Below are 24,930 nucleotides of genomic sequence, written 5' to 3'. Positions count from 1 at the left end.
ATAAATGAGTATTGCTGGTATGTGCATTCTTCAAGGCACCAAAAGACACTGACATACAACATTTTCACTGCATTCTCAACCACTTCGCATGGAGGAAGTTCTTTCAGTGCGGGTGCAAACTGACCAGGACCAACGGACCAAGCTCTCGTCTGCAGTCACAAGACTATGTTCCCCATCTGGATGGTGATATGTAGGACAAGATGTTATGGTCTGCAGTCTGCTCATCTGCACCAGCAAGCCATTCTCCATTTGTGCATGGTTCCCAACCACTAAGTCAGGAGCACTATTGTATGTTATGTATGTATTGTGATGTTACATCTATTACGATCTGACCGTTACTATAACAAGCTGAAAAATGTTTGCATACATTTTAAACCTAAAAAGACTAATTGCACATTTAGGTTGCATACATTTTCTATGCCGCCGTGTCCTCATTGGAGTCGCGGAGATGGATCCAGCACATATTTTAAAAAAAATGTTTATATATGCTCTACTCGGCATAGTCACGGACTACCACTTACGCCGAACATGTATGACATCAGATTGAAGGTGAACACACGTACTATTTGGACTCTATCCGTATAAACTATGATTTTCTTTCACATTTTCTCGTTCGCCTTCGGTATCCCCGCTTCTCCTCACAGGATGATAAATACCTTTTCCGAATAAAAAAAAGAAAGCGGAAGTCGTCGTGTTGTGGACTTCCGGGTTGTGCTGTTAGCTTAGCCTCCCTGACGAGCTGGCAAACTTTGTTACAATGACGGCGACGTTGTAATATTTATTGTTTCATAATGTGGAGTATGTGGTTATATGTTTTTCTGCCTCATTTTTGTTTATCCGTAGCTGTTAAGTCAAGCATTACAAGGGAAGAAAACAGCGAACCAAACGCCGAAATTGGTAAGTATAGTTAGCTTTCGTTTATAGCTAATGCAAATAACTTAAACTACCACAATGATGATATGATATTAGAATTGTAATTGCCTTAATTCTAACTATATTGTTTAAAAATGGGAGCTAATGCGTTTGGGACAGTTACACAGGACGAATGAAAGCGGCGAGATGACAATGTGCTTATTTTCGCCCAACTTTTTTTACCGTTCTTAATACATAAAACAACACAGTTTTCACATAAATCTTCTCCCCGTGTCCCCCAGATGAGCTTCATTCCATTCTGTCAGATTTTGAGGTTCTACCAGTTTCAGACCTCCAGTTGCACTCTGTGAGGAAGAGGGACGTGAACACCCTATCCCACCTGGAGCGCCTGGTCAGCTTCAGAGCCTTGCATAGGTTAGCATCGCCCTTAGAATTGTGACTTAATTTTCAATTTCTAAGCTCAAACTATTTCATTTTGCGCAAAGAATCCCAATGAGGGCTACTTCATTGGGTACACATACCCATCTGGTTTGCATCTGTGCAAAATGCAACCGCTAAAAAAGAACATTGCTAAATGAATATAATACTTTTAGATCTTATTCGGTGGTTCATTTGTGTCCAATGTTCAATGTATGGATAAATATGCGTATATAATATAATAATCTAATTTCAGATATTTCAAGCTGTACTTGACCACCAACACAGACATTTTCACTAAGAACTTCCAAGCTGTGTTTGTTGACAAGCTTGGAAGGGAGGAGAACTATGATGTCCAGCGTCAGAACTATTTCACAGGACATGTTGTGGGTGAGTTGATGTTAGAGGCGCACACTACTCAGTTGTATTGTTATGTTATTAGATTGAATGATTTAACAGGAAAATGACCACAAAATGTATTCGCTAATTTCTTCTTTGTGATCTCAGGTGAAGAGCACTCTCGTGTGCTGGCGCACATTGATGGAGATGAGTTTTCAGCTCGCATTCTAACTGATGATGCAGAGTACAATGTGGAGGTCAGAGGACAAGTCAATATTCCGGTTTCTGAAACATTCGGAATAATCCATTTTCCTGAGCAAATAGGGTATACTTGTATACAGGGTAAACCTGTATATACGGTAATTGTAAACAATCGGGATTTCCAGATCAAAACAGCGACTTACAGAGAACGTCATGACACAATTCCGCTTCTTCTTTGCGTTTTACTGAGCAGCTAGGGCAAAACCATGCTTTTGGTTATCAGCACATATTACTGTGTACCCTTCTGTCATGGCATATTCCAAATTGTATCACATTAGCAGTGTTTGAATGTAGAGGTCCGCCTGTATTAGTCAATACAAAATAAGAGTCTCTTCCACCCTGCTTGACTCAGCTGTTTAGTTTTTTTTTGCTTTTTTCTCCCACCCTAGCCCTTATGGAGGTTTACAGACACCCACGCTGATGGCAGGCTGCTAGTGTATCGCTCTGAAGACATCAAGAATTTGAGCCGCATCGCCTCTCCAAAAGTGTGTGGTTACATGCACACAGACACAGACCTGCTGCCAGAGTCCACCATGGCGGGTTGGGGCGAGCCTGAGGTGACAGACAAGATTAACGGTGCGTCTGCTTTACTTTACCGTTTCTTTCATATTTTTTCCTTTTGTGGGGGGAGTTAGATGAGGTGTTGAAGTGGTTTGAGATAATATGTGATTAAAGTTGGACTTGATAGTTAAGGGAACTAAAGAGAGTAGGATGATAACAAATGTCTAAGCAGGAGGAGGCTGTAGTAGTTAAAGGGTGTGGGTGTGAGATTGTGGAGTTGTCAGTTTATTAAAAATCTTTTTTATGCACACACACAATACTGATTACAGAGTATTATGTAAAACAACAATGTTGCTTTGGAAAAAAGCATATCACGGTTAAGGAGACTAATCTAAAGCTAACACCTCCCACTGGTTGTTTGAACGTATTCACGGGGGACATGAGTTGAGGTGAAAGTATTGCTCGGAGGAGGCATTAAAATTCATGGAGGTAGTGCTACCCAATGAGAAGAGTTTGCGTTGTCTCCCACCACTTGTTGTGCAAGCCAGAAGAGCTCACACCCACATCTCTGCAGAGTGTATTGCCAAGTGTGTGCTTACACAAACACGCCCACGTATCCACGCAGATGCACACTCATCACCAGCGTACTGAGAATTATATTTAGTGTAATAAATCGAAGATTGCATTCTAAAAATTAGGGGTGTTACAAGATCTCTCGAGATTAAAACGTGAAAATGTTTCTTGTTCAGAAAAAAAATGTCTCTTGAGCTCTAGGATTAATAAATAAACAAAAAATGAATAAAACAGTACATGAAAATGAACTTGATAATTTACCGACCTTAATACTGTATTTTCCCATGTGCATGCGTGTCGGTTTTCCTTGTCTCTTGCCTCCAAACAGGCAGGAAGAGGGTTCACTCTATACATCGGTTTCAGCACCTACACGCATTTGTTCCATGCAACAGCCGCATAATGGGTCGGTTACTGTTCTCATGGTATGACAAGGTCTTGGTTTCAAAACCACTAAACTTGGCCGCCATGCCGTTCCTGTGATATGATACAAAGTGGAGGTCCAGCATGGTCACTACGTGGAAATTCTTTGTCACATCCTGTGTTATTTATAGCAGTCAAAACTGGGCATTGATGTGTTTTGATGTGTTTGCCAAAAGTCGGGCATAGAAAACAGCAGCGGTTCTAGCGATGGGCCATTTGGGCAGTTGCCTATGGCAGGGCGGGTATTCAGTGTTCATTCACTGATAGAAAGCACTGGCGTTAGCGTCTGTACGGCCACGCTGTTGTTGCCGTTGTTGGTTGCTTCGAAGTTCACCAAATGTGGCGATGTGTGTTGCCTTGTTCCTTTGCGGGAGATATTTAATTTTGGGGAGGAGGGTAGGCTCCAGCTCTATTATGTACTCTGATGGGAAACTCACTGTGCCACACTTGGAAAACCTTTGCTTTTAGGTCTTATGCTTTTGTGTATCCATCATTATCTTAGCTAATACTTTGATCTATGCATACAGTTGTCTACAAAATAGTACCTTTATGCTCCATTAAGCAGCCCCAAATGCTTGTCTTTGCTTTGCAGATTTTCACCACAGAGAAAAGCGTCAGGTACACAACCACAAGAAGAACACCTGCCCTCTGTTGCTGGTGGCAGATTACCGTTTCTTTAAACACATGGGGCGTGGACAAGAGAGCGTCACTCTCAACTATCTGGTCAGACTTCATTCATCACACTAAATTAAATTGTCACCTCAGCTTGCCCAATATGTCTGTTAAAATATATATATTATTCATTCATTACAACATCTTTTTTTCTTCCCTCAGATTGAGCTGATCGACCGTGTAGATGACATTTACCGAAATACAACATGGGATGATGAGTTCAAAGGCTACGGGGTCCAAATAAATCAGGTGTGTATCGTCCACCACCCCAGCTCGAGAGTGTCTTCACTTTTCGCTATGTCACTCAAGTCAGTAGTGGACTGAAACTGCACCCTCATTGAGAAATACATCTTGAAGAGGAACTGAAAGCTTTTGTGTGTGGCTCATTAAGTTTGTTCCACTGACTTTCGCAATGAATGGAGACGCTGTTTATTGTATTCTGACTACCCGTTTCTCACTCAAAAGATATGCATTCATGATTCATTCACGTCAATTTATGTTCTTCTTTTCCACTCTGAATGTGAGGAACTTTGACCGCAATCCTTAAGGGGCATTTTGATGGTTTAAAACACATAAGGAAGATTTATTGTTTATGGATTTTACTCTGGTTTAAAAATAAGATGGTAGCTTATGTCCAAAAATATGTTTTATGAAAATAGTATATACTCTTCCATTGTCAGATGATCATCCACAAGGAGGCCACAAGACCCCCTCCTGGCCGTGCTGGTACCGGCTGGGTCCACTACAACATGGAGAACAGTCCTGTGCGCGGGAAGGAGGTGTGGGATGTCAAGAAACTTCTGGAGGTAGGATGAGATAAACCACAATAAATACTGAAACGTTGGACAGTACAGAGAACATAAAACGTCTTGGACCTCCCCTACTACCACACAGCATGAAACGGCCTGCTGTACCACCTCACACTTTGAATACTTATATTTAAAGTATGTTCTCATCAGTTTTTTCATTTGGTGACATTGGCTCTTAAATCTCCTGTGTTGCTCAGCAATTCAGCTCAGACATAGCTGAAAACGCCTCGACTGTGTGTCTGGCCCACCTCTTTACCTACCAAGACTTTGATGAAGGCACCCTTGGGCTTGCCTACGTGGCTCCCTCCAAACCTCAGGCCCTGGGAGGTCTCTGCCCTAAACGTAAGAGCACCAGCTTTCTTTTCATAAAATAATTGTATCATTTCATTTCATATTGGGTCCATATTCCTGTCTTCTTCTTGTATTAGAATTCTTGTTGTACTTTTGTGTATATTAAACATGCATGGACAGTATTGCAAGCAATTCTTTTTTTACAGCATATTATCCATCCTTGTCCGCCAAGAAGCCCAGTTACCTCAACACCGGCTTGACCAGCACCAAGAATTATGGCAAAACTATTTTAACAAAGGTCTGATTTACTTTTATTCAAAACAAACATTGGCTGGAGTCAGTAGTGCCCTGCTTACTGTAATTCCTTTGTTATAAGAACATATTTTATCTATATAAATGTGTATATGTTCACATTACAACTGAGTGGGTGCATTGAAAGCATGGGTGTATGTTCACCATAAACTCACAGCATGTGTTCCGAACAGGAGGCGGATTTGGTGACCACTCATGAGCTGGGTCATAACTTTGGAGCAGAACATGATCCAGATAACATTCCATACTGCGCTCCCAGTGATGACCATGGGGGCAAGTTTGTCATGTACCCAATTGCTGTGAGTGGAGACCACGTCAACAACAAGGTACCCACCTCGTCATACAGACATGCATTAACATACTGCGTGTACTACATATTGTTGCAACAAACTGACAGTGCTGAGGTAAAAATGTTTTTACTGCTTACTTACATTTATTTGCCTTAAATGGGCCAGTGTACATTGGATGCCCACATATTTACAACACACATGCACAAAGTAGCACCGTGACATCAGTGCAAAATGGCAGCGCCCTGTGTTGGCATCTATAGCAGCACTAGCTGGTCTCAGAAATTACAGCGAGGTGAACACAAGATACAAGCGGTGCATTCCATAGTCAACACCAGCACTTCTATTGAGCAGCAGCACTTTTATCCATCATGTAGAACCCACGTGTAGAGTGTGATGGCATGTTTAGCAAGGAGTTGGACCAATGTCAGTTTTTTGAAGCAGGATGTTCGCAACACCACAGCTTCCTGAAAAAGCCATCACTGTTTGACACATTTGCAACGCGTGTGTGATTATTGTCTGGTTTAAATGCTTCATTGAGAACCATGAGCCTCAGTAGATTATAGCCATTGTCAATAAAAGTAAACACCCCTAGTACACGCCTTTTTTGACAGCTAGCCAGGACAGCCCAGCGGACTTGAGCCGCTTAAAAGGGAGATGGAAGGCAGTGCCACCGCAGAAAGAAGTTGTAGCGCGGCGACCAGCCTGAAGGCTAGATCGTGACTCAGGTTCCATCTGTTCTATTGATCATGATTATCATTAATTAGTGGTACGTACCTATCCATTGTTTAATTTAAAATTGTTTTAATACATGTCTCAGGCATACTTAAACCATGATTGTGTGTATATGCATTTAGCTTGTTTGCTTCCTTCATCAATAGAGAACAATGACTATTGAAGAGAGGTGAGGATTCTGGAGATGAGTTGAATTACTACAGTCACTAAAATATTCCAAATGCTGGTCTGAAATTGGACAAGGTCAAGCGAGCATGAGGGTTTGGAGAGGGAGCCGTCGTATCATAACCCAGACTTTATCGGCGTGTCAGAAACTGACAGATGCAACTGCAACATATTCTTCTGACAAGAAAAAATAACTTTGTAGGCAAACTGCCTGCCTGTGAGCGTGATGTACAAATGAAAATGTTAAAACATTTAGTTACATATATAATCAGGTCACACAGTTACATTTTCATCCAGTCCTTTTTGCTGTCATCTGCACAGATTGTCGATGTAGGCGACTTTGCAGTTAGCCAGAAGGCTCGTAGTGATTTCAAAAATTAAACTGGTTAAAGCGTTGATGACATGAGATGTGAAATTAGTCCAGCTCTCAGTACCACTTAAGAAGATGTAGAGAGTCAATGATGCTAGGTGTGATGCAAAGTGTGAAAATGAGCTCCTTCCAGTAAATTGTAATAACAAACAGCAAACAGGCCTCCTCTTTGCCATGACAGCAAATATTTTCAAGACTGTAGTTGAAGGAGCAAAGTGCTGTCATGAAATGCTTTCTGTCTTCTTCCAGCGTTTCTCCAACTGCAGCAAGATCTCGATTGGAAAGACGCTGCGCTACAAGGCTCCCTTGTGCTTTGAGGAGAGGAACAGCAAGGTGTGTGGGAACTCCCGAGTGGAAGAAGGGGAGGAGTGCGACCCAGGGTTGCTCCACCTCAATAATGACCCTTGCTGCTCGCCCAGCTGCAAGTTCAAATATGGCTCAGAGTGCAGGTAGGACACCTGAAACAAGACGCAAAACATGAATGCAAGTTATTATATTGTACACTTTCTAGCTTGCCCTATACCATTTAAATACACTGTACTGTATGTACTGTAATGTATACATATATTTCCCCTTTCTTCCACAGTGACAGAAACAGTCCATGCTGCAACAAGTGCAAGTTTGAACAGGCAGGAACAAGGTGCCAAGAGGCCATCAGTGCTACCTGTAAAGGCATATCCTCCTGCACTGGTATGCGCCCTCTGCTGGCCACTCACAACAACTGCATGCCTGCATTGTCACACCTTTTTGTTTTGCTTTGTTTCAAGGCAACAGCAGTCAATGTCCACCGCCTGCAAATGCCGCAGACAATACGGTTTGCGTTGACAACGGCCGGTGTCGCAATGGAGAGTGCTATCCGTTCTGTGAGGCTGTGCAGAACCTTCAGTCCTGTGCCTGCAATGGTACAATTAAATTGTTAGCATGTGTGTTCCAGTTGTCATCAAACACCACACTGGGGCTGCACCATTCTTAAAATTGAGATTATGATTATATGGGACAGTTTTTTTTTCCCCGACATACACACACATACAAAAATCATGGTCATGGCCAGGTGCTTACGTTCTAAAAACATCACTCACATTATTAGTGTTATTTCAGTGTGATGGTTATTCTATTATTCTCTGTGCAGAAACCGAGGATTCCTGCAAAGTCTGCTGCCGTGGGAAAAATGGCACCTGCTCACCATTCATCTTGACCAATGGCAGTTTCCTCTTCCTGCGTAAAGGGAAACCATGCACTGTGGGCTTCTGTGTTGAGAATGTGAGTGAGCTTGCCACCGTTAACCCTGGGCTCTGGACAGGACTGCATCATGTGTTTAGTTCATTTCATGTTGAGTGTTGATTTTCCTGCAGGGAAAGTGCATGAAGCAGGTACAGGATGTGATCGAGCGTCTCTGGGACTTTATCGACAAACTGGACATTAACACATTCGGTAAGGTGTTTGACATCACACATCCTGCTGAATATTAAGGTTCTGAACTATGAACCGATGCGGCCGGATATCCGGTTTTTATGTGAGAGATGCTGCTACATCATTAGAAGCCTCCTGAGTCAGCCATAATCCTTAGATGAATTGATTGTAAAGACGTGCACTGGGTATCGCAAGACTAGAAAATGGTTGACAGTGAGTCTCACAGATTGACAGAAGAGATTTACATCCCGGCTGAATATGTGAGTGTTTTTGTATTTATAGTTAATGTTTCTCCATCAGGAAAGTTCCTGGCTGATAACATAGTGGGTTCTGTTGTCGTGTTCTCGCTCATCTTCTGGATTCCTCTTAGTATCCTGGTTCACTGTGTGGTAAGAAACTCCCAGAAGTCACTTTTTACACAGCAGTGGTTGTTTTTATGAAAAAAATCCTAATCATTATGCTGCTTTTCCTTCTGTAGGACAAGAGACTCGACCAGCAGTATGAAGAGAACACCATGTCCCTCTACCGCCCTCTCAATGTAAGCGTAGTACCATTTCGATCGTGTCCTGCCATACTCACCATAATTTGGATTGTGTATTTTGCATGATGCATTTTACCTCAACTGAGTTTTCGCCACTTTCGGTTCCATTCATAGTCATCAATATAAAAAAATGTAAAAGTCACCAGACATGAATATATGCCCAGTAAAAGTCCCAAAGTTAGCCACCCACGCCTGAGATATTAATGAAATCCAGTATGAGTCGTACCTTTTTAGGTAAAAGTAATAAAGCACCAACCATAAAGTAGTTTACTAATAATAAAAAAAAGCATGAGGGTTTGGAGAGGTAGCCTTCGTAGCATAACCCAGACTTTATCAGAGTGTCAGAAACTGACAGATGCAACTGCAACTTATTGCAAGAAAAAATAACTTTGTAGGCAAACTGCCTGAGTAGCAAATTATGCATTTTGTCATTATGGAGGCATACTGTACTAATAAACGGCATACCAACTTGTCATGAAAGCACTCCTCCACGTCTAAGCACATCTGGACAATTCTCCAGCAGATTTTATGTAGCAAAATCTAATTCAATGCTTCATCCCGCCAGATAAAGCACATTGCTTGAGCCACACCTTTTAAAGCCAGCCTTTGTCTTGTTCATAACTCTAGGACCACCTGTACCTATAGTATTTAGCAAAGAAAAGGTAGCAAAAATAGGAGAATTGATACAGCTCTTATATTGGATGTTGGAGGTGTTCCTAATACTGTGTGGACGATATTTGGTTGATAAACATGTGGAGGGGCTTCTTCTGACACTGACATTGTCCTAAGGTCGGGATATAGTGGGACTTTGTGTTCAGGGAAAAAAAGGCTTGAACTGGAAACTTAGCCGTGGGGCTTTCAGTCTGTACAGGCTGCAAGCTGTCAATGACCTTTGCATCACTCTTGGCCTTTTCTTACTGGAACTGCAGCAGACGGTGGAGGTTTGTAGTAGAGCGCCCGCTGTAGGTGAGTGCGTGTGCCATGGCTTGGTGTTCCGTTGTCATCGAGTCCATGATGATGATGATGATGCATGGTACGTCGGCCCATGTTTGGGATACTCCTGCACTCCTTGATGTAATCACTGATCGCCTTCAAACTCGCCCGCCAATCGTTGGCCGAGTAGCTGCAAGGACGTCCTACACCCGATCAGAAATTACTTCAAGAACGCAAGATTGCATCTTGGGAGTATTCAAACAAAGAGAGAAGTGGCGAAGTTGCACCTTTTTGTCGTCTGTGATATCGGATGCAGTGTGTGTTGACATTTTCAGTTTGCATCTGCTGCTGTTTTATAGCCGAGCAGAGGAGGGTCATGTCTTTACCCTTTCATTTCTTTAGTGGCTGTCTGCATACTGTCTTTTTTTTTGTTTTTTTACTGAGGGTACATTCCTCCATAGACCTTCCTCACAGGAAGGTCTAATTTTACTCATTCGCGCTTTTAAAAAAGGAGATGGATACGAGTCAAATTCAGTCCTAATATGGATGAAAAGCCACATTTCCACCAATGAGTACAGCTCCTAACTGAAGGCTGATGAAAAGTTTAGTCATCTTTAAACTTGAGTAAAAATGGAATGGATCCTGCCCCAGTCCACCATTCTTCACCTCTCCATTGCTCTCACGTGTCATTCTCTCTGCAGAATCAAGAAATCCTGAGCAACCTCGAGTCGGCATCCGTGCGCATCGTCAAGCCTCCTCCGCCTCCCTCCTCCTCCGCCACCCAGACCGGGCCCTCCCTCCAACCCCAGCAGCTGACCCAGGCTGCTGCCCTACTCGTATCCAACTCACAGACTCCCGGCCCCAACTACGTCCCCACGCCGGACAGCGACGGTGGGCTGCGGATGGCCACCATTCAGGAGGACAACAGCAGCGACTCTCACCCGGGAGAGGAGGTGGCCCAGGGCGACGACTTCCCAACCGCAGGAGCCTACTTATCGGCTACGAGATCCTCCTACGAGGATCTGACCGAGCAGAGCCCATCGGCCAGGGAAAGGCGACACCTCATGAGGCAGGAATGCTTTGACGCCAAAGAGACAGAGTGCTGAGTCCAGTTCCAACAGTACGGTGATGTCAAGATGAACCACCTTAGATTGAAGTGGCATTTCCTGTTTTATAGTGCCGATGGCTAAAAAGTCCTCTGCCTGTGACCAGTACCTCAAAAACTAATTCTAGACAGTATTTGAACTCTCTGTTGCAAAGCTAGACAAATTACTGCACTTTTTAAGCATTACTGCTGAGTGTCATAGTGTACACATCACTGGATGATTGTCTTTCATGCTTGCTTCCTGCGTCACAGTTGGCTCATTTATATTTAGTCATGCTTCCCGCCCTACAGAACACTGTTGTGCCTTTCCCGGACAGTTAATACCCCAGTGGGAAAATTGAAGTGGACGTCCTATTGTGAAACTGTGAGCTGTTTTTTTTCAGTACTTGTGTCAAATCATGTCTCACCACTGATGCCTGCTGTTTAAGTAGTTTAGGTCAAGACGGCGATGTGGTTAACATGAACTGAATGGATGCGAATTGTTACTCAGTGGAAAAAGTGGCAAATGTTTTTGTGTTTTAATGAATGTCAAAATTAAGTCCCCTGCTTGCATTACGCACACATATGGTAATAAATGATTGTATTGTGCACCTTCACCTGTAATATCACTGCAGCATCAGGAAAGGTCAGGATAATGCTCTCCTAATAAATGTTCTTCAATGCAGCAGGCTATTCTCTGGGCTCCCGGCATCCACGTCTGCCCAATAGGGAAGGATAAAAGGAAGATGAGCCACTCTGCTCTCCAGCAGCTGCCAAAGGTGCCGCATCACAAACTGATTTCCTTTTTCAGAGAGATGGAGCCCATCTGACAGGTAAGCAGTGAAGTCCTGTAACCACAGTGAGAAAATGTTTTAGGATTTTTACTACAAGCACTTTGCAACTACTCACCAAACTACTATTACTACTTTTCCATATTTACACATATGGCCTCCCAATTTATTCTAAACTTAAAGGGTTTAACATACCACTTCCACAAAGAATGGGAGGATAACTTATTTTCCCTATGTCATGTCAGACCAACCAGGGCTGGCTACATGCAGTGTGAAGGTAATCGAATGTCATGTTTCATCAATGTAACATTAGTGATGCCGTGGGATGACTGTTTTTCCAAATACAGTCTCCTCGTGGGATACATTGTGGCTGTAAATCACCAGGTATTCCTACTTGCTGTATGTTGGAATAGTGCAAAAATATCCCACCTCTCCATCCTTCTGCATGAGCGTCCACAAGTCCAGGACATCAGCACCACACTGAGCAGCTGCCTGGACACAAGCCTGAGCGTACTGTCCTGCCGTCGAGTTGAAACGATTGAGAGGACAACCTGGAGACACTTTGGAATGAGCAATTATCATCTGTGAAAAATCTACAGCACGTTACCTTTAAGGGTACACTCTTTCTCCCATGCTGTCTCATTGACAGGAGGAGGGGTGATGAAGATGACTTTTCCTGCAGGAACCCCCACTGTGGCAAGGAACCTGCTCATTTCCTTCAGGTTCTCAGAGTACTCATGCAGAGGAACATGCTGCTGAGGATTTTTATCTACAAACATGAAGAGAAACGAGTCAATATAATGTGTGTACTTCAGTATTATACGGTTCTACCTTCCAGGGCGGAGTCATTCGCTCCAAAGAAGACAGTAACCGCTGCAATGTTGTCTGCCGAGTCCTCGCTGTTTAAAATCCTTGGAAGAACTACTTTGGCCCATCTGGAATTGTAGCCGGACAGCCCCCTGTTCACTACATCACACTTCCTGGAGAGACAATACATCTATTTAAACAATCAATATCCCCGAGGGCTTACAAATGTCTAAAGAAAGACCTTGCTAGTTTGTCGGCGATGCCTGAACCCCATCCATTGACTTGGAAGGACAACTGAAACAAACAAAAACTCAGCTAGCAAGACAGCCGCTAACAAACCCAAACGACTTAAACAATAGCAATTCAGACTACTGAACACAACAAAGATGCATTTAAAGTCGTTTACCTGTGTAATAGAATCGCCGAATAAAATAACTTTAGGCCAAATTAACGTTTTGATTTTAGACATATTGGTGGCGTTGTCCCGCCATTCAAGACAACGTGACGCAAAGTTTTCCTTGCGCATGCGCAATTTGCCGGTGCATTTACGTACTGTAACAAATTACAGTATACCGAAGAAATAACAAAAAACATAGTATATCGGTGTCATTAAATGTGAATCAATATAGGTTTTCTGTAAATATATTCACCGTGTATAATATGAAATCAAAGGAAACTTAATATGGAAATTGTTAGAATTGTTTTTAATTGCTTATAGGAACGCACTAATTATATCAGAACATCTTTAAATTTAGAGTATAGTTTGAGGGTGAAATTTGTAAGAAGACTTACTGTTTTTGTAATATTTTACATAAAAATACATTCTCATAGTAGTTCATTATTGATATTAGGTAAAGATACATATGTACTGTAGCCAAAAACACAAGTAAATTGTGTATTTACTCCCAGTAAAACTGTGAAATAATGTAATGAATACATGTCATATTAAACTAAATTAATTTATGATTTATAATTTATTTCCGTGAGGAAAAGCAGTAGAAAATGAATGAAAGAAAAGTTTTTAACCTTTACTTGATCCTCGTCACTAGAGGGCGCCGCGAAATAAACCAACACTGAAACACAAAAATCCACTTCCTGTCTTCCTTGTTCGAACTCTGCCAAGATGGCGGAGGTACTGCTTCGTTGTGGCAGAGTCACTTTGAACATTTCACCCAAAATATGCAACTGCTCTCGGGTGAACCCTTGTGGGAAGGAAGGCAAAGGTACGATGCATTCTTCATCATTATCTAGCGGGGTTTTAGTTTTGAATTTTAAAGGTGAGAACATATTTGGAGCTGATAAGTTGATAGTCTCACGGGACCCTTTCGAAACACTTTTGCGGTGTGCTTTCCGTGACGTCAGTGGACGTAACTTGACTTCCACGAATGTCCACGGACATAGACATGGTTCTCTCACGCGGAGGGAACGCGAGTATCCTGTTGCTTTTTCCCAACGGACAGCTTGGGGCCATTTGACGCTCGCCAGGACTTATAGCAGTAATGGCGGCCAAGAGGAGCCTCTTTACAGAAGCAAAACTGGCTACTATGACATCCTCGACGTACCCCCTAGTGCCACGCATGCGCAGATTAAAACCGCGTACTACAAACAGTCCTTCATATACCACCCGGACAGAAACGCCGGTAGCGACGCGGCTACTGTTCGATTCTCGGCGATCAGCGAGGCCTACACTGTATTGGGTAACAAGGCCCTGCGGAAAAAGTACGACCGTGGCCTGCTGAGCCAGTTCGACCTGACCGGCATGACCAGACCCTCCAGTAAGGACACAAGTGAGAGCTCGTCCCAGACGCAGAGCGACAGGCGGAGGTCTGTAATGGGACCCGGTGACAGGGGGGGCATGTTCGACTTCGACGAGTTCCTCCGCTGTCATTATGGCGAGCAGCTGCAAAGAGAAAGAGACGCCCGGAAACGACGAGAGGAGATCCGGAAGAAGCGGCAAGAGACGATGACTGAGAGGAACAAGGACGGTTTGATGGAGGTAGGCATGATCTTGATGCTGATGGCGGCTCTTTGCCTCTTTGCTACCTCCAAGTGACTAAAAGTGGACTTTTGGACTGGAGGTAACCTATCACATTCACTTACAAATATCTGCTCTGAATGTCAGTAAAAACAAAAACCAAAAAAAACGCAGACCTCCGCCAAGGTTATGGTGTGTGGTAACGGGCTACTTCCGGGTTCTGAGTCAAAATGACTTGAGGTGCAATAAACAAGCTTGTTGCAGACTTTTGCACGTACTGTATTGTATATAGCTATGTTTATTTAGAGTTAAAGGTGCCTGTATATGTATATATGTATATATGTATATGTATATATGTATATGTATATATATATATGTGTGTGTGTGTATGTATATGTAGCTAGACGTTATTCCGATCAGGAATTACATACCTAACACTATAGTTTTTCAGTGGTGCCTATTTCTTTGTTTGTTTGTTTGGACCTTCCAGCTACTGACAAAATCAGCAAAATGTATACCGTTGAACCAAAGTTAAATCTGGTTGTGATCCAATTTGGCAATGTAAACCCTTTTTGAACCAAATCTGTCTCTGATTCATATTGTGCAGTATAAACACATGGAACGTGTTTAGACTCCCATTTCTCCAAATTGTGATTTGGTTGTGTCTGATATTATTACATTTCACGCCAGTTTGGATGTGTATCAGCCTTTGCGGAGGTCATTTTCTTATTTTAATTAAAAGTAGACAATTATGTGCTGCTTCTGTCATGTACAGATTTTGTTTTGACTTATAAGTCATGTAATATGGATATTTATTATGATTACAGGTGTGTAAGCAAAAAATAATGCAACGATCGGGAATAATGTGCCTTTATTGTCAAAAATCACTGCTGCTTTTCAGAGATTTTAAGGAATACTGTAAGTAGGGATGCTCCGATCAGGCATTTATCCTGCAGATTCCGATTAAAAGTCAGGCTGATGCTCACTGTACATTTTTGTGCAGAATTGAATTATTTGTAATGTATTTATTTTTTTAGAAATCTGCTTAACTTAAGAATAGTAAATCAATAAATTCAGTGTCCAGGTTGCAAGAGTCTCCATCTTGAATCACTATTTGTCATTTTATAAAGGCATTAAGTCTGGATTCAACAGTTATAATAAAACAAAACATAGGAAGAGTTATAGCTAATATTCTGAGGCTTTTGTGAGTGACTGAAAATCAGATGGAAAGCGAGGAGACCCCGTTATAGTGGTCATTATAGTGGTCAGCTTATCATAAGCCTGGGCACACTGTTTAGGTTCATTAAACAATCAGTGTTTTGAGGACAATACATATTTAGTATAATGACGAGAGATTGTTCAGTGGCACTTGGAAAAAGTCAGTGGTGCCCCATGTTTGTGATATATACTTCCCCGTGGGACAAAAACGAGCTCGGAACTAACCACATTTCTGCTGCATGAAGATCAATTGAAGTGATTGGCATTGAGAGACATATTGACATATTGAGACACACATCTGATACTGATTGATGGCCGATCAATCGGAGCATCCCGAGTAACAAAAAAGTAGTGCTTGGAAAGAGTACTGTGAAATGTTCAGATGGTGTCCTCCATCAAAACATTCTTTTTCAGCATTTAGTGCAATTAAAATTCACAGTTCACAAGTTAAAATGTCCTATCAGTGCACATTAGTTGAAAAACAAACAAACAAACAAACATTAACTTATTAAATAAATTCAAGTACCTGCAGGTTAAAAACACAGAACTAATCCATGGAACACCAACACAAACTATCATGTTAAAAACAAGACCACATCAGGGGTTTGAACTCGTGTATCTTAATTGGTGATTGGAGCACAGCCTCGCCCGCGCTCTGACGTGATGGGGTTCAGGGCGTCAAAGAGGCGCTGCACGGCCAGCTCCACCATCTCTCTCAGGGAGTCATCCTCTATGCTGTCATCCTCGTAGCACACAGACTGGTTAAAGCAGGGTTAAGACGGTGAGAATATCCACAGGGAATAACGCAAAAAAAAAAACAATAAATGTACCCTTGTTTCCAAGCAAATGTGCACCGTCTTCCCATCGACTGTCACCAAGATGTTTTTATCATCACTGAAGTCCACGTAGTCCGGTCCAAACATGTCACTAAAGACACAAAGGCGACAATACGTAACTAAATGGTAGTGAAGTTGTAAATAAACAGTTATAATAAACCTGCACTGTTAATACTAGTCAAAGCTCCTCCATTTGCTTTTAAGGACCCACGCAAAAATGCTAGTCAAGTGTTGGCGCACTCACTGTAACATGATTTCTAGTCTGCTGTGGAAGACGTCCATGTCCAAAGTGGCACTCTGGGTCTCCATGACTGTTAAAAAAATATATTAAAAAAAACACAATCCAGTGAGTTGCACATTTTGTATTTGATTTGTTGGGATTTTTGCGAACAATTATGGGGGTAAATGTCAGTTGTCAAACTGGAGCAACAACAAATGAAAATCAGGAGTTAGTCAGTGTCTCCAATAAGACTGCAAAGTTTTTGTGGCGGTGGGTGGCAGGCGACGCTAAATGTCATGATCTAATTTGCATTATAGGGATCAGGGTGTCATGTTGACGGGCTCACTTTGCTGTGGGCCCATCAAGTACTTTACCTTGCTGCATACTAGGCTACCTTGCTGTACTGTTTGTGTTTGCTAGCGACCCCGCCTCCACCTACAGAGACAAAGGGACTGTATGACTAATGTGAGGTCTCACTCTGTTGTTTTATGGAATGTTGTTCAAAAAAGCGTCTAGTTGCTGAATTTATTTTCATTTATAGTGCGATTAAGTCATTCATGATCACAATTATGACATTATGCTTTTTTTTTCAAACTTGAAATCTTGTCACATTTTAGTCTTGCAAGATCTTGTGACACCCATAGTATGCGTATGTAAATTTTATGGATGCTGTGGGAGACAAAAAAGTGAGCAAAAAAACATGACTAGCTAAACAAATGTGTACTAATAAAATGGTACTTTCTTCTCTCGCTTCCATTTTGAATATTTTGTCATATTTTGTGTCACTTGCAAGACGCAGCTGCTCATGGCTTTTATCTTAGTATCCAAAAGTGACCAGAAAAAGTCTAGACTAGACTCTAGATGGGTCTGACTATTCGCTAAATAGTGACAACACTGATCCCTCTTGCTACATGTTCTTCTTTGGCAGACCAGGTGCTTATGAGGTGTGTTAAGGGGCAGAGTTACAATGCCATCAACTCTGTATTGGTATTGATAATGACCTTTCTGAGCCTTTGGATTGGACTGGACCTCCAGCACCACAGTGGTGACGGCGTCAGCGTACATGTCGTTGAGAGGGTTAGCGATCCACTAAAACATATGAAGAAGTTAGAGACCAGCAGTGGAACCAACCCTGCATTTTCATCGACGATAAGACTCACCTCTAGCAGAACCATGCCGACTTCATGGATCAATGTGATGTTTTGGAAGACCCTCAGGGTTTTCTTCTCAGTCCCATCAAGCTCCTCCACGTCACCTGATGGAGAGAAAATCTCCTAGCTAAGTGTGATCCACGTGAAGGAGGAGCACATGCGTTAAGGTGCACCTGTGAGGTTCCTCAAGTGGCAGACGAGCAGCGAATAAGGTCCGGTGAAGGGGATGGCCTGGGTCTGCTTCACTGTGCTCATGGACAGCTCTGTATACACTACAAAAACACCACCATGGTGAGTACCTCTCTCTCGTTCTCTGTCTCATTTCTGGACTTAAGTGACTGACTTGAAAGGTCAGAGGGGTTGAGGATGTGATAGTTGAAGTTCTTTTTCACCAGGATGCCCGACACCCTGTGACCCTGCACACACTTCTGATCCGCCAGAGAACCCATCACCTAAACACGGGACCAGAAGGTCAGACAGCTCATCAGTCAGGTCAAATGAAAGCTAAATGGGTGATGCTAGTCGGAGGTGTAATTACATGTCCCGGTAGCTGATGTTGGACTTTTAGGAGAAAAAGGTGCCAATTTTTTCAACATGGGTCCAAAAAAACACTTCTGAATTACATAAAAACAAAAACATATCTGAATTTTCTGAACTCCTGGTTCAAGGCTGTAATACAGGGGGTTGAAATTGCTGCCTGGGGACCATTCTTATTGGTAGTAATTTTCCAAGAATAAAGTAAAAATACGAAGGAAAATTTGTAATCTAAAAAAAAAAGTGCAATGCAACATGTTGTCATATAACCCCATTTTAATAGCATATAGTCCAAATATTACATTTTTTTTCAAAGGTAATATGAGGAACAAAACAAGTTGTATTTTTTGGAAAGTTGGGTTGGGGGGAAGTTATAAGAGTTCAAAATATTATGGGAAGTAAGTTCAAAATATTATGGAAATAAAGTTATAATAATATGAAAATAAAATGTAGAAGAAAGTTTGGGGGGCAGCTGGAATTTTGAGAATAAAGTCAAAATATTGGGAGGAAAAAAAGGAGAAAAAAGTAATATGAAGCAAATGTGTTATTTCAGTAGCATAAAGTTAAAATATTAAGATGTGATTAATCAACAAGAAGCAATAATTAAATCATGCTCATCTCTACTTAATGGTAGTCTTTAAATGCATTTGATGAAATAAAATAAAGACCTTCCCCTAATAACATCGCCTAACAAGTGCCCGATACACTCTGCAGTTAATTAGTTAATTAATCTACCTTGGCCAGTTTCTCTCCTCTGAAGTTGAGGGTGACAGACTCTGTGTTGCGAGGGTTGTGGACTTCGATGTGAACTTGGTCATTGTCCTCGTACTCTCGGATCAGCGCCGCCTTCAGGCGAGCCATCTCATTCTGCTCGCCGTGGACTAAGATCTAAAAAGTGCACACACACAAGTGGAAGCTACTGAGGTCTGATGGAAAGAACTTTCCTCCTTCCTACCACATGCGGAGGTTTCAGGGCCCGGATAAACTCGCTGGTTTGCTGGTAGTCCGTGTGTGCCGAGAAGGAGATATAATCCACTGACATCTTCAGCTGAAGCTTCTGTCCTGACATGGTGGTGATCTCCTCCGGTTCAGACATGATATGCTGCACATCGAAACACAGTCATCACAGTAAGAGCTTTTCTTCCTGTCACTCACAGACACTCCAAGAGAGATGCAGTTCTACTGAGTGGTATAGTAGCTTTTCTGACCTTGGCCAGTGTTCCCTCCACACAGTATCCAGCGATAATGACTCCATTCCTCTTGTCTGTGCACCAGCTTTCAAAGAGCTCTCTGGAGAGGCCGCTCTGCATCATGCCAGGGGACGCCATCACCACACTGGGGCCGATGTCATCAAAGTGATCCATGCTCTGGAAGACATTGTGTCAACAGATCACTCCACTTGAGTATGTTGGCATTGTTCACATCTAATTTCGCTACCTTGAGGTTACTGATGTGCTTGAAGACAAAAGGGTTGTTTATGTTGATGGCCTTGCGTATCTTGTCGTTCATGGCGTTGACGTAGGTCTGGTACACGGCCATGCACTTTTTGGCCAGGGATGAGGCGTAATAGATGGGGATGTCATGGAGCTCGGGGTGGTTCTGCCAGTACTCATCTATAATGATGCATTGTGTTATTGAAACAATATGATGAAAATCAAGCGCAATGTCTCACCCAGGATGAGCAGCAGTTCCTGGGCTCGTCCCAAAGCAAACACGGGGATCAAACAACGGCCTTCTCTGTTGACGATGTCGTGGACTGTGTTACAGAAGCGAGCCTCCCGCTCTTCCCTCTTCTCATGGATGTGCGTGCCGTATGTTGACTCCTGTGGACACATTTTGATCAACTTAAGAGGTAAAAAAAAAAATAATAATAATAATAATTTTGTGTGTAAATGTTGCACTTTTGTGGCATACAATAATTAAAATGTCTGGCTTGACACTGGGAATCTCAGCTGCCATGAGGTGCCTGTCTTCCTGTCGAGAAAAGTCTCCTGTGTACAGCAGCTTTCAACACAAAAACATTAGTAAGCATAAATAAATACAACCTATATCATATAATCCATGAGACGGTGTTACCTTGACTCCAGCTATTTCAATCATAAACATGGCCGCTCCCAACACATGACCGGCATGGTAGCACCAGAACTTGATTCCTGCTACCTCCTTGACCTCGTGGAAGTTGATGGTCTCAATCTTATCCATGCTCTCCTCTAGGTCTGTCTCCGTGTACAACATGTCATCTGCAGAAATGTTGCTACAAGAAGAAAAAAAAAAACGCACACTGCAGAATTACAATTTAAACACAATAAACGGTTTCTTACCTGACTTTGACGTAGTCTGACAGCAGCCAGCGGTAGATGGCCTTGGTGGCGTGGGTCATGAAGGTCCTGCCTTTGAAGCTGGTCTTCTGGAGGAACCAAGGCAGAGCCCCACAGTGATCAAGGTGGAAGCTGAAAAAAACGAGTCCCCTTTAGTGACATATTTGTTCTGCTTGAATAATAGACTATAAGACACTTACTGGCTGATGAGCAGCAGGTCGATCTCAGCCGGGTCAATCAAGTCTATATAGGGGAGGGCGTCCATTCCCTCTAAACCAGGATGGATGCCACAGTCCAGCTGCAAAACACAGATCAGTATCTATTATTTCACTCATAATCACAGCAACGATCTAGCTAGCTGTGAAAACATAATTGGACTGTAATAAATGTATATTTACCATAATTTTCCTTCCTTTGAACTCCAGGATAATACATGACCTCCCAACCTCCTGGCCAGCACCTCTGGGAAAATATAAAGAATGTAAGCCAGGAGTGGCCAAATTGCATTTGCCTCCAATGGCTTCTTTTATTTAGTGGCCTGTGGCACATTGTAGAAATACACTTTAAAGAAAAAATAATAAAAACAAGGCAAAATGCTGACACGAATAATTACTAACGACACAGAGCTGTGTTATTTAAATAGAACGTTTTGAGTCTTTACAATAAAAAAAAAAGTATATAAAAAATATCCCGTCATTATTTTGTTTTTCAACCTGAAAGGAAAAAGCTTGGACACCCCTGATGCAAGATAATGTTCATTTTACAAGCAGACCGTGGTCATTTAATAATATTATTTAATAACGTAACTGCTTACAGCGGACGAATGTGGAGCTGGTCACTCTCCTCTGCTGGGACAGCCACCTCCACTTTGCGTTTTGTCGCCATAATCACTTAAAACCCAGGGATAAAATCCAATAAATATTAAAATAAAATCATAGTGCAAGTGTTTTCAAAATGAATGAGTGGGCGGACTGTCACGAAATGGGACACTTCCGGTTCGGTTCCAAAATACAGTCGATAGGAATCAACGAGGTATATTAAACGTTCCAGGGCACAGTTTCATTTCAAATAATAACAAAACGTTGACCATAATTGATTTAAAAAAACACATTTAAATATGTATGTAAAATAAACAAGCACATTTATTCATACATGTGATGGTTCAACCCAAGTCAAAAAATTACAAAATTGCATCATAAGCCAGAGGTAATTACGTCCCCTTTAAGAAGCGTTGGGTGGAGGCAGTGGAATTACTAGACAAGCTAAACCCAGCGTAAATAAAAAGCCAACAAACGCCCTTTGAGAGGGAAAGAGATAGAATAATGCTAACGGTACTCTGACAGGTATGCCTGCTATATTTGTTATGTGAAAAACAATATTAGTTTTCGCTGCTAAAGTTGACGCCGATTAACTTTGAGCGTTGAGATGAATGCGACATAGAACGTGGGCGGTGAAGGATGAATGGTTTTAACAGTTCGATACCTCAGCTTAAACGTGCTCTATAACGACTTCATGTGTCTTTTAGTGTTTTAAGCTAATATTAGCATGATGCTAACTGCAACAGTGTAACACTTACATGACCTCCTAAATATTTTATGACCCACCACAACCCTCATGTTTAGTAACCAGGAAGCTGCACCCAGGGATGCAAACATGAAATATATTGGTTTACAACATCCTAGTGGCGTTACATTATTTTATACATATACATAAATACAGATGTATATGTATATACACTCCTAAGAGTTTACATTGCTTGTGATCATCTTACCAAAAAAAGTTACGTCAAAACAAGGAGGAAGGGGCACACTGCATATTTGAGGCAAGTTTTTCTCCATAAACCACAGCTCCCCAGTGCCAGCAGCACTCATGCACCTCCATGCTATGACAACATGGCATGACACCATTGTCTTGGTACTTGTGTTCCTATTTTTAAACAACAATGGCTACGTGTTGAGTCATTTTCCGTGGATAGTAAATCTGTGATGCAATACGAAATGCACACTGACTACTCTAAAGTATATCTAAGTGTAATTTCAATATATAAGACGTATACTTGTTTCTGAAATGTGAGGAATGTAATTGCTTAGGTGTTGTGATGCTGGCATGCGATTGCCAAGGATGCAGTGAAAGATGTTCCGCAAGGTCAAGAAACGCCACAGCAGCAGCAGCTCTCAAAGCAGTGAGATCAGCACCAAAAGTAAGGTACAGTAACCAGACCGACTAGCACACACTTAGTTGCCACAATATAAGGTACACTTGCACAATCTGATGTCACTTCCTGAGTTGAATTTTGTCTTATTTCTAGTCTGTAGACTCCAGTTTAGGAGGATTGTCCAGGTCGAGCACCGTCGCCAGCCTGGACACAGACTCCACCAAGAGCTCAGGTTGGTCCCAGATCTGGGTGTGGTTCATTTCTTATGCTTCCTGAACTGATGCCACCCATATGCTGCGGCCTCTCTAGGAAACAGCACGTCGGAAATCTGCGCGGAGTTTCGTGTGAAGTATGTGGGAGCCATTGAGAAGTTGCAGTTGGACATGAGCAAGACGCTCCACGAACCTCTTGACCTCATCAACTACATTGATGCAGCTCAGGTAAGGAAGTGCCAATAGATCCAGTAGATTTAACCAAAGGCTCTTTCTAATATAAACCTCTTCTGAAATAAGGTTTTCACATAATTGACCAAGTCTTATTATTATATTATAACACCTCATGTACACCTTATGTACACTAGAATGTCTTCCAAAGCATAATAAACACCCATAGACATAAAATCCATATTTACATGTCGCTAATAACTTAACCAAGATATCATTACAATGCCTTGACTGTGTCATCATTAAAGACAATCCTGAACTGTAAATACTTTTTATTTTCTTTCATAGCAAGATGGAAAACTGCCGTTTGTGCCAGGAGACGAGGAGATGATTCTGGGAGTGTCAAAACATGGAGTCAAAGTAGCTTCCTTGGACCAGTGTGTAAGTCTTGTCATCATTAAGTCACTGAAAACAATCATTTTCAATGAGCCTAATTCGGAATTTAACGGAATTTAACCACAAATATTTCGGAGAAGTACACATTTGAAGTCTATCATATCAGATCTTGAACTGGTATTATAGTAATAATAAACCTGACTTGACTATGTCAATATTACCTGTACATTTAATGAAGGTTTTAGAATGGAAGAAGATCATTTCCGGTATTATCCAAGTATGAATAGTATCAACTTTTGTGACTTAGTAGTGAAGTCAAAAAGTGTGTCCTTTCCCTCCAGGACGTGTTGCACCGTCACCCCCTCTTCCTGATTGTCCGCATGCTCTGCTACGATGACGGCCTGGGTGCGGGGAAGAACCTCCTCGCTCTGAAAACCACCGACCCAAAACAGGAGGGGTGCAGCATCTGGGTGTACCAGTGCACCAGCTCTGTGAGTGGAAGATGAATTTGTGTGACAGTATTCAAAGACAAGCACGCAGCAGTATATAGTAGTATATGTGCCTTTTATATATGTAAACAGGAGCAGGCTCAGTCCATCTGCAAGGTCCTGTCAGCTTCTTTTGACTGCGCTCTCATGTCCGACAAGTCCTGACGCCTGGGAAATGATGCAGACGGACCCTTTCTGTGATGAGTGGTTCACTTTTCTGTGTGTGTTGTGATCAACAAACAAACTATGTAAAGGTATGAAGGAAAAATTGAGGTAATATTATTTTCATAGTAACAACATATAATACAATACATGGTACATGATCACTTTGTTTAAGTCTGCAGCACACTTTTAATGTAAACATGGGTACGATTCTTGAAATGTTTGCCTCTTGGCCTTCTAATTTTAAGACTTGATATTATAAAGAACATCATTTTAATTGTTATATTCTTGTTATTGAGGTACTAATGTTCAATTATCATAAATAAACTGGATTGTGTCACCTTTTACCCAGTTCAGTGCGAAGATTGTAAAAGTATTTACATTTTTGTGTTGTCTTCAAGAGCTTCATACATTTACCACTAGAGGGCGCACTTGATACATAATACTTGATTGTAAGGACAGTACTGTACTGCAATTCATGTAATTGCTTCATGCAAGTGGGG

General features: G+C 41.9%; 5 protein-coding genes across 10 annotated transcripts; 3 read left to right on the top strand and 2 right to left on the bottom strand.

The window, feature by feature from the left end:
• Positions 1-681: 681 nt before the first annotated feature.
• adam17a (ADAM metallopeptidase domain 17a) lies at positions 682-11,610 on the top strand. 3 transcript variants are annotated; one of them, XM_058090505.2, is made up of 20 exons: positions 682-897; positions 1,155-1,287; positions 1,547-1,680; positions 1,798-1,886; positions 2,280-2,466; positions 3,977-4,107; positions 4,219-4,305; positions 4,737-4,862; positions 5,063-5,207; positions 5,363-5,454; positions 5,642-5,794; positions 7,275-7,474; positions 7,612-7,715; positions 7,793-7,927; positions 8,155-8,285; positions 8,378-8,456; positions 8,736-8,824; positions 8,914-8,973; positions 9,906-9,942; positions 10,611-11,610. In XM_058090505.2, exons 1-20 carry the CDS (start codon positions 792-794, stop codon positions 10,991-10,993), a joined length of 2,601 nt encoding a protein of 866 aa, XP_057946488.2. In that variant the 5' UTR covers positions 682-791; the 3' UTR covers positions 10,994-11,610. The 3 variants fall into 3 exon arrangements, with proteins under 3 accessions (XP_057946488.2, XP_057946489.2, XP_078652168.1); XM_058090506.2 differs by lacking the exon at positions 9,906-9,942; XM_078796042.1 differs by lacking the exon at positions 10,611-11,610 and having other exon boundaries at positions 9,839-9,921.
• iah1 (isoamyl acetate hydrolyzing esterase 1 (putative)) lies at positions 10,595-13,132 on the bottom strand. 2 transcript variants are annotated; one of them, XM_058090511.2, is made up of 6 exons: positions 12,998-13,125; positions 12,833-12,885; positions 12,616-12,764; positions 12,392-12,553; positions 12,214-12,302; positions 10,595-11,841 (listed from the first exon to the last, which is right to left on the bottom strand). In XM_058090511.2, exons 1-6 carry the CDS (start codon positions 13,115-13,117, stop codon positions 11,671-11,673), a joined length of 744 nt encoding a protein of 247 aa, XP_057946494.2. In that variant the 5' UTR covers positions 13,118-13,125; the 3' UTR covers positions 10,595-11,670. The 2 variants fall into 2 exon arrangements, with proteins under 2 accessions (XP_057946494.2, XP_057946493.2); XM_058090510.2 differs by having other exon boundaries at positions 11,076-11,841; positions 12,214-12,335; positions 12,998-13,132.
• Positions 13,133-13,678: 546 nt separating this feature from the next.
• On the top strand, positions 13,679-14,735 carry LOC131140443 (uncharacterized). The gene has a single exon (XM_078796041.1). It carries the CDS (start codon positions 13,715-13,717, stop codon positions 14,642-14,644), a length of 930 nt encoding a protein of 309 aa, XP_078652167.1. The 5' UTR covers positions 13,679-13,714; the 3' UTR covers positions 14,645-14,735.
• Positions 14,736-15,425: 690 nt separating this feature from the next.
• On the bottom strand, positions 15,426-21,844 carry LOC131140442 (cleavage and polyadenylation specificity factor subunit 3). Its single transcript, XM_058090868.2, has 18 exons — positions 21,658-21,844; positions 21,242-21,305; positions 21,044-21,141; positions 20,847-20,975; positions 20,602-20,779; positions 20,440-20,529; positions 20,198-20,348; positions 19,963-20,138; positions 19,734-19,892; positions 19,481-19,627; positions 19,261-19,413; positions 18,335-18,443; positions 18,165-18,263; positions 18,001-18,095; positions 17,842-17,929; positions 16,865-16,931; positions 16,615-16,711; positions 15,426-16,542 (listed from the first exon to the last, which is right to left on the bottom strand). Exons 1-18 carry the CDS (start codon positions 21,726-21,728, stop codon positions 16,405-16,407), a joined length of 2,109 nt encoding a protein of 702 aa, XP_057946851.1. The 5' UTR covers positions 21,729-21,844; the 3' UTR covers positions 15,426-16,404.
• A 96-nt stretch (positions 21,845-21,940) lies between these two features.
• On the top strand, positions 21,941-24,930 carry itgb1bp1 (integrin beta 1 binding protein 1). 3 transcript variants are annotated; one of them, XM_078795988.1, is made up of 7 exons: positions 21,941-22,186; positions 22,934-23,043; positions 23,152-23,230; positions 23,308-23,438; positions 23,730-23,822; positions 24,119-24,268; positions 24,359-24,930. In XM_078795988.1, exons 2-7 carry the CDS (start codon positions 22,942-22,944, stop codon positions 24,428-24,430), a joined length of 627 nt encoding a protein of 208 aa, XP_078652114.1. In that variant the 5' UTR covers positions 21,941-22,186; positions 22,934-22,941; the 3' UTR covers positions 24,431-24,930. The 3 variants fall into 3 exon arrangements, with proteins under 3 accessions (XP_078652114.1, XP_057946858.2, XP_057946857.2); XM_058090875.2 differs by having other exon boundaries at positions 21,943-22,186; positions 22,964-23,048; positions 24,359-24,928; XM_058090874.2 differs by having other exon boundaries at positions 21,944-22,186; positions 22,934-23,048; positions 24,359-24,928.

The sequence above is a fragment of the Doryrhamphus excisus genome, linkage group LG14 (genome assembly GCF_037039965.1).
Source record: "Doryrhamphus excisus strain RoL-2023G ecotype Guam linkage group LG14, RoL_Dexc_Guam_v1.1, whole genome shotgun sequence".
Taxonomy (NCBI): Eukaryota; Metazoa; Chordata; class Actinopteri; order Syngnathiformes; family Syngnathidae; genus Doryrhamphus; species Doryrhamphus excisus.
This window is presented reverse-complemented; position numbering and strand designations above follow the sequence as displayed.

Bases quoted from the DNA above. Each gene is read 5' to 3' on its own strand.
- adam17a (XM_058090505.2), top strand. From the start codon at position 792: ATGTGGAGTATGTGGTTATATGTTTTTCTGCCTCATTTTTGTTTATCC. The intron at 4,108-4,218 runs GTCAGACTTCAT...TTCTTCCCTCAG, and splicing joins GCGTCACTCTCAACTATCTG to ATTGAGCTGATCGACCGTGT. The intron at 9,943-10,610 runs GTGAGTGCGTGT...TTCTCTCTGCAG, and splicing joins TAGTAGAGCGCCCGCTGTAG to AATCAAGAAATCCTGAGCAA.
- LOC131140442 (XM_058090868.2), bottom strand. From the start codon at position 21,728: ATGGCGACAAAACGCAAAGTGGAGGTGGCTGTCCCAGCAGAGGAGAGT. The intron at 18,444-19,260 runs GTAGATTAATTA...TCCCGTGTTTAG, and splicing joins GAGGAGAGAAACTGGCCAAG to GTGATGGGTTCTCTGGCGGA. The intron at 16,543-16,614 runs GTACATTTATTG...TGCTTTAACCAG, and splicing joins ACATTTGCTTGGAAACAAGG to TCTGTGTGCTACGAGGATGA.
- itgb1bp1 (XM_078795988.1), top strand. From the start codon at position 22,942: ATGCTGGCATGCGATTGCCAAGGATGCAGTGAAAGATGTTCCGCAAGG. The intron at 23,823-24,118 runs GTAAGTCTTGTC...CTTTCCCTCCAG, and splicing joins TAGCTTCCTTGGACCAGTGT to GACGTGTTGCACCGTCACCC. The intron at 24,269-24,358 runs GTGAGTGGAAGA...ATATGTAAACAG, and splicing joins TGTACCAGTGCACCAGCTCT to GAGCAGGCTCAGTCCATCTG.
- iah1 (XM_058090510.2), bottom strand. From the start codon at position 13,117: ATGCGCAAGGAAAACTTTGCGTCACGTTGTCTTGAATGGCGGGACAAC. The intron at 12,765-12,832 runs GTCTTTCTTTAG...TTGTCTCTCCAG, and splicing joins ATCGCCGACAAACTAGCAAG to GAAGTGTGATGTAGTGAACA. The intron at 11,842-12,213 runs GTGGGATATTTT...CTGTGGTTACAG, and splicing joins TCATGCAGAAGGATGGAGAG to GACTTCACTGCTTACCTGTC.
- LOC131140443 (XM_078796041.1), top strand. From the start codon at position 13,715: ATGGCGGAGGTACTGCTTCGTTGTGGCAGAGTCACTTTGAACATTTCA.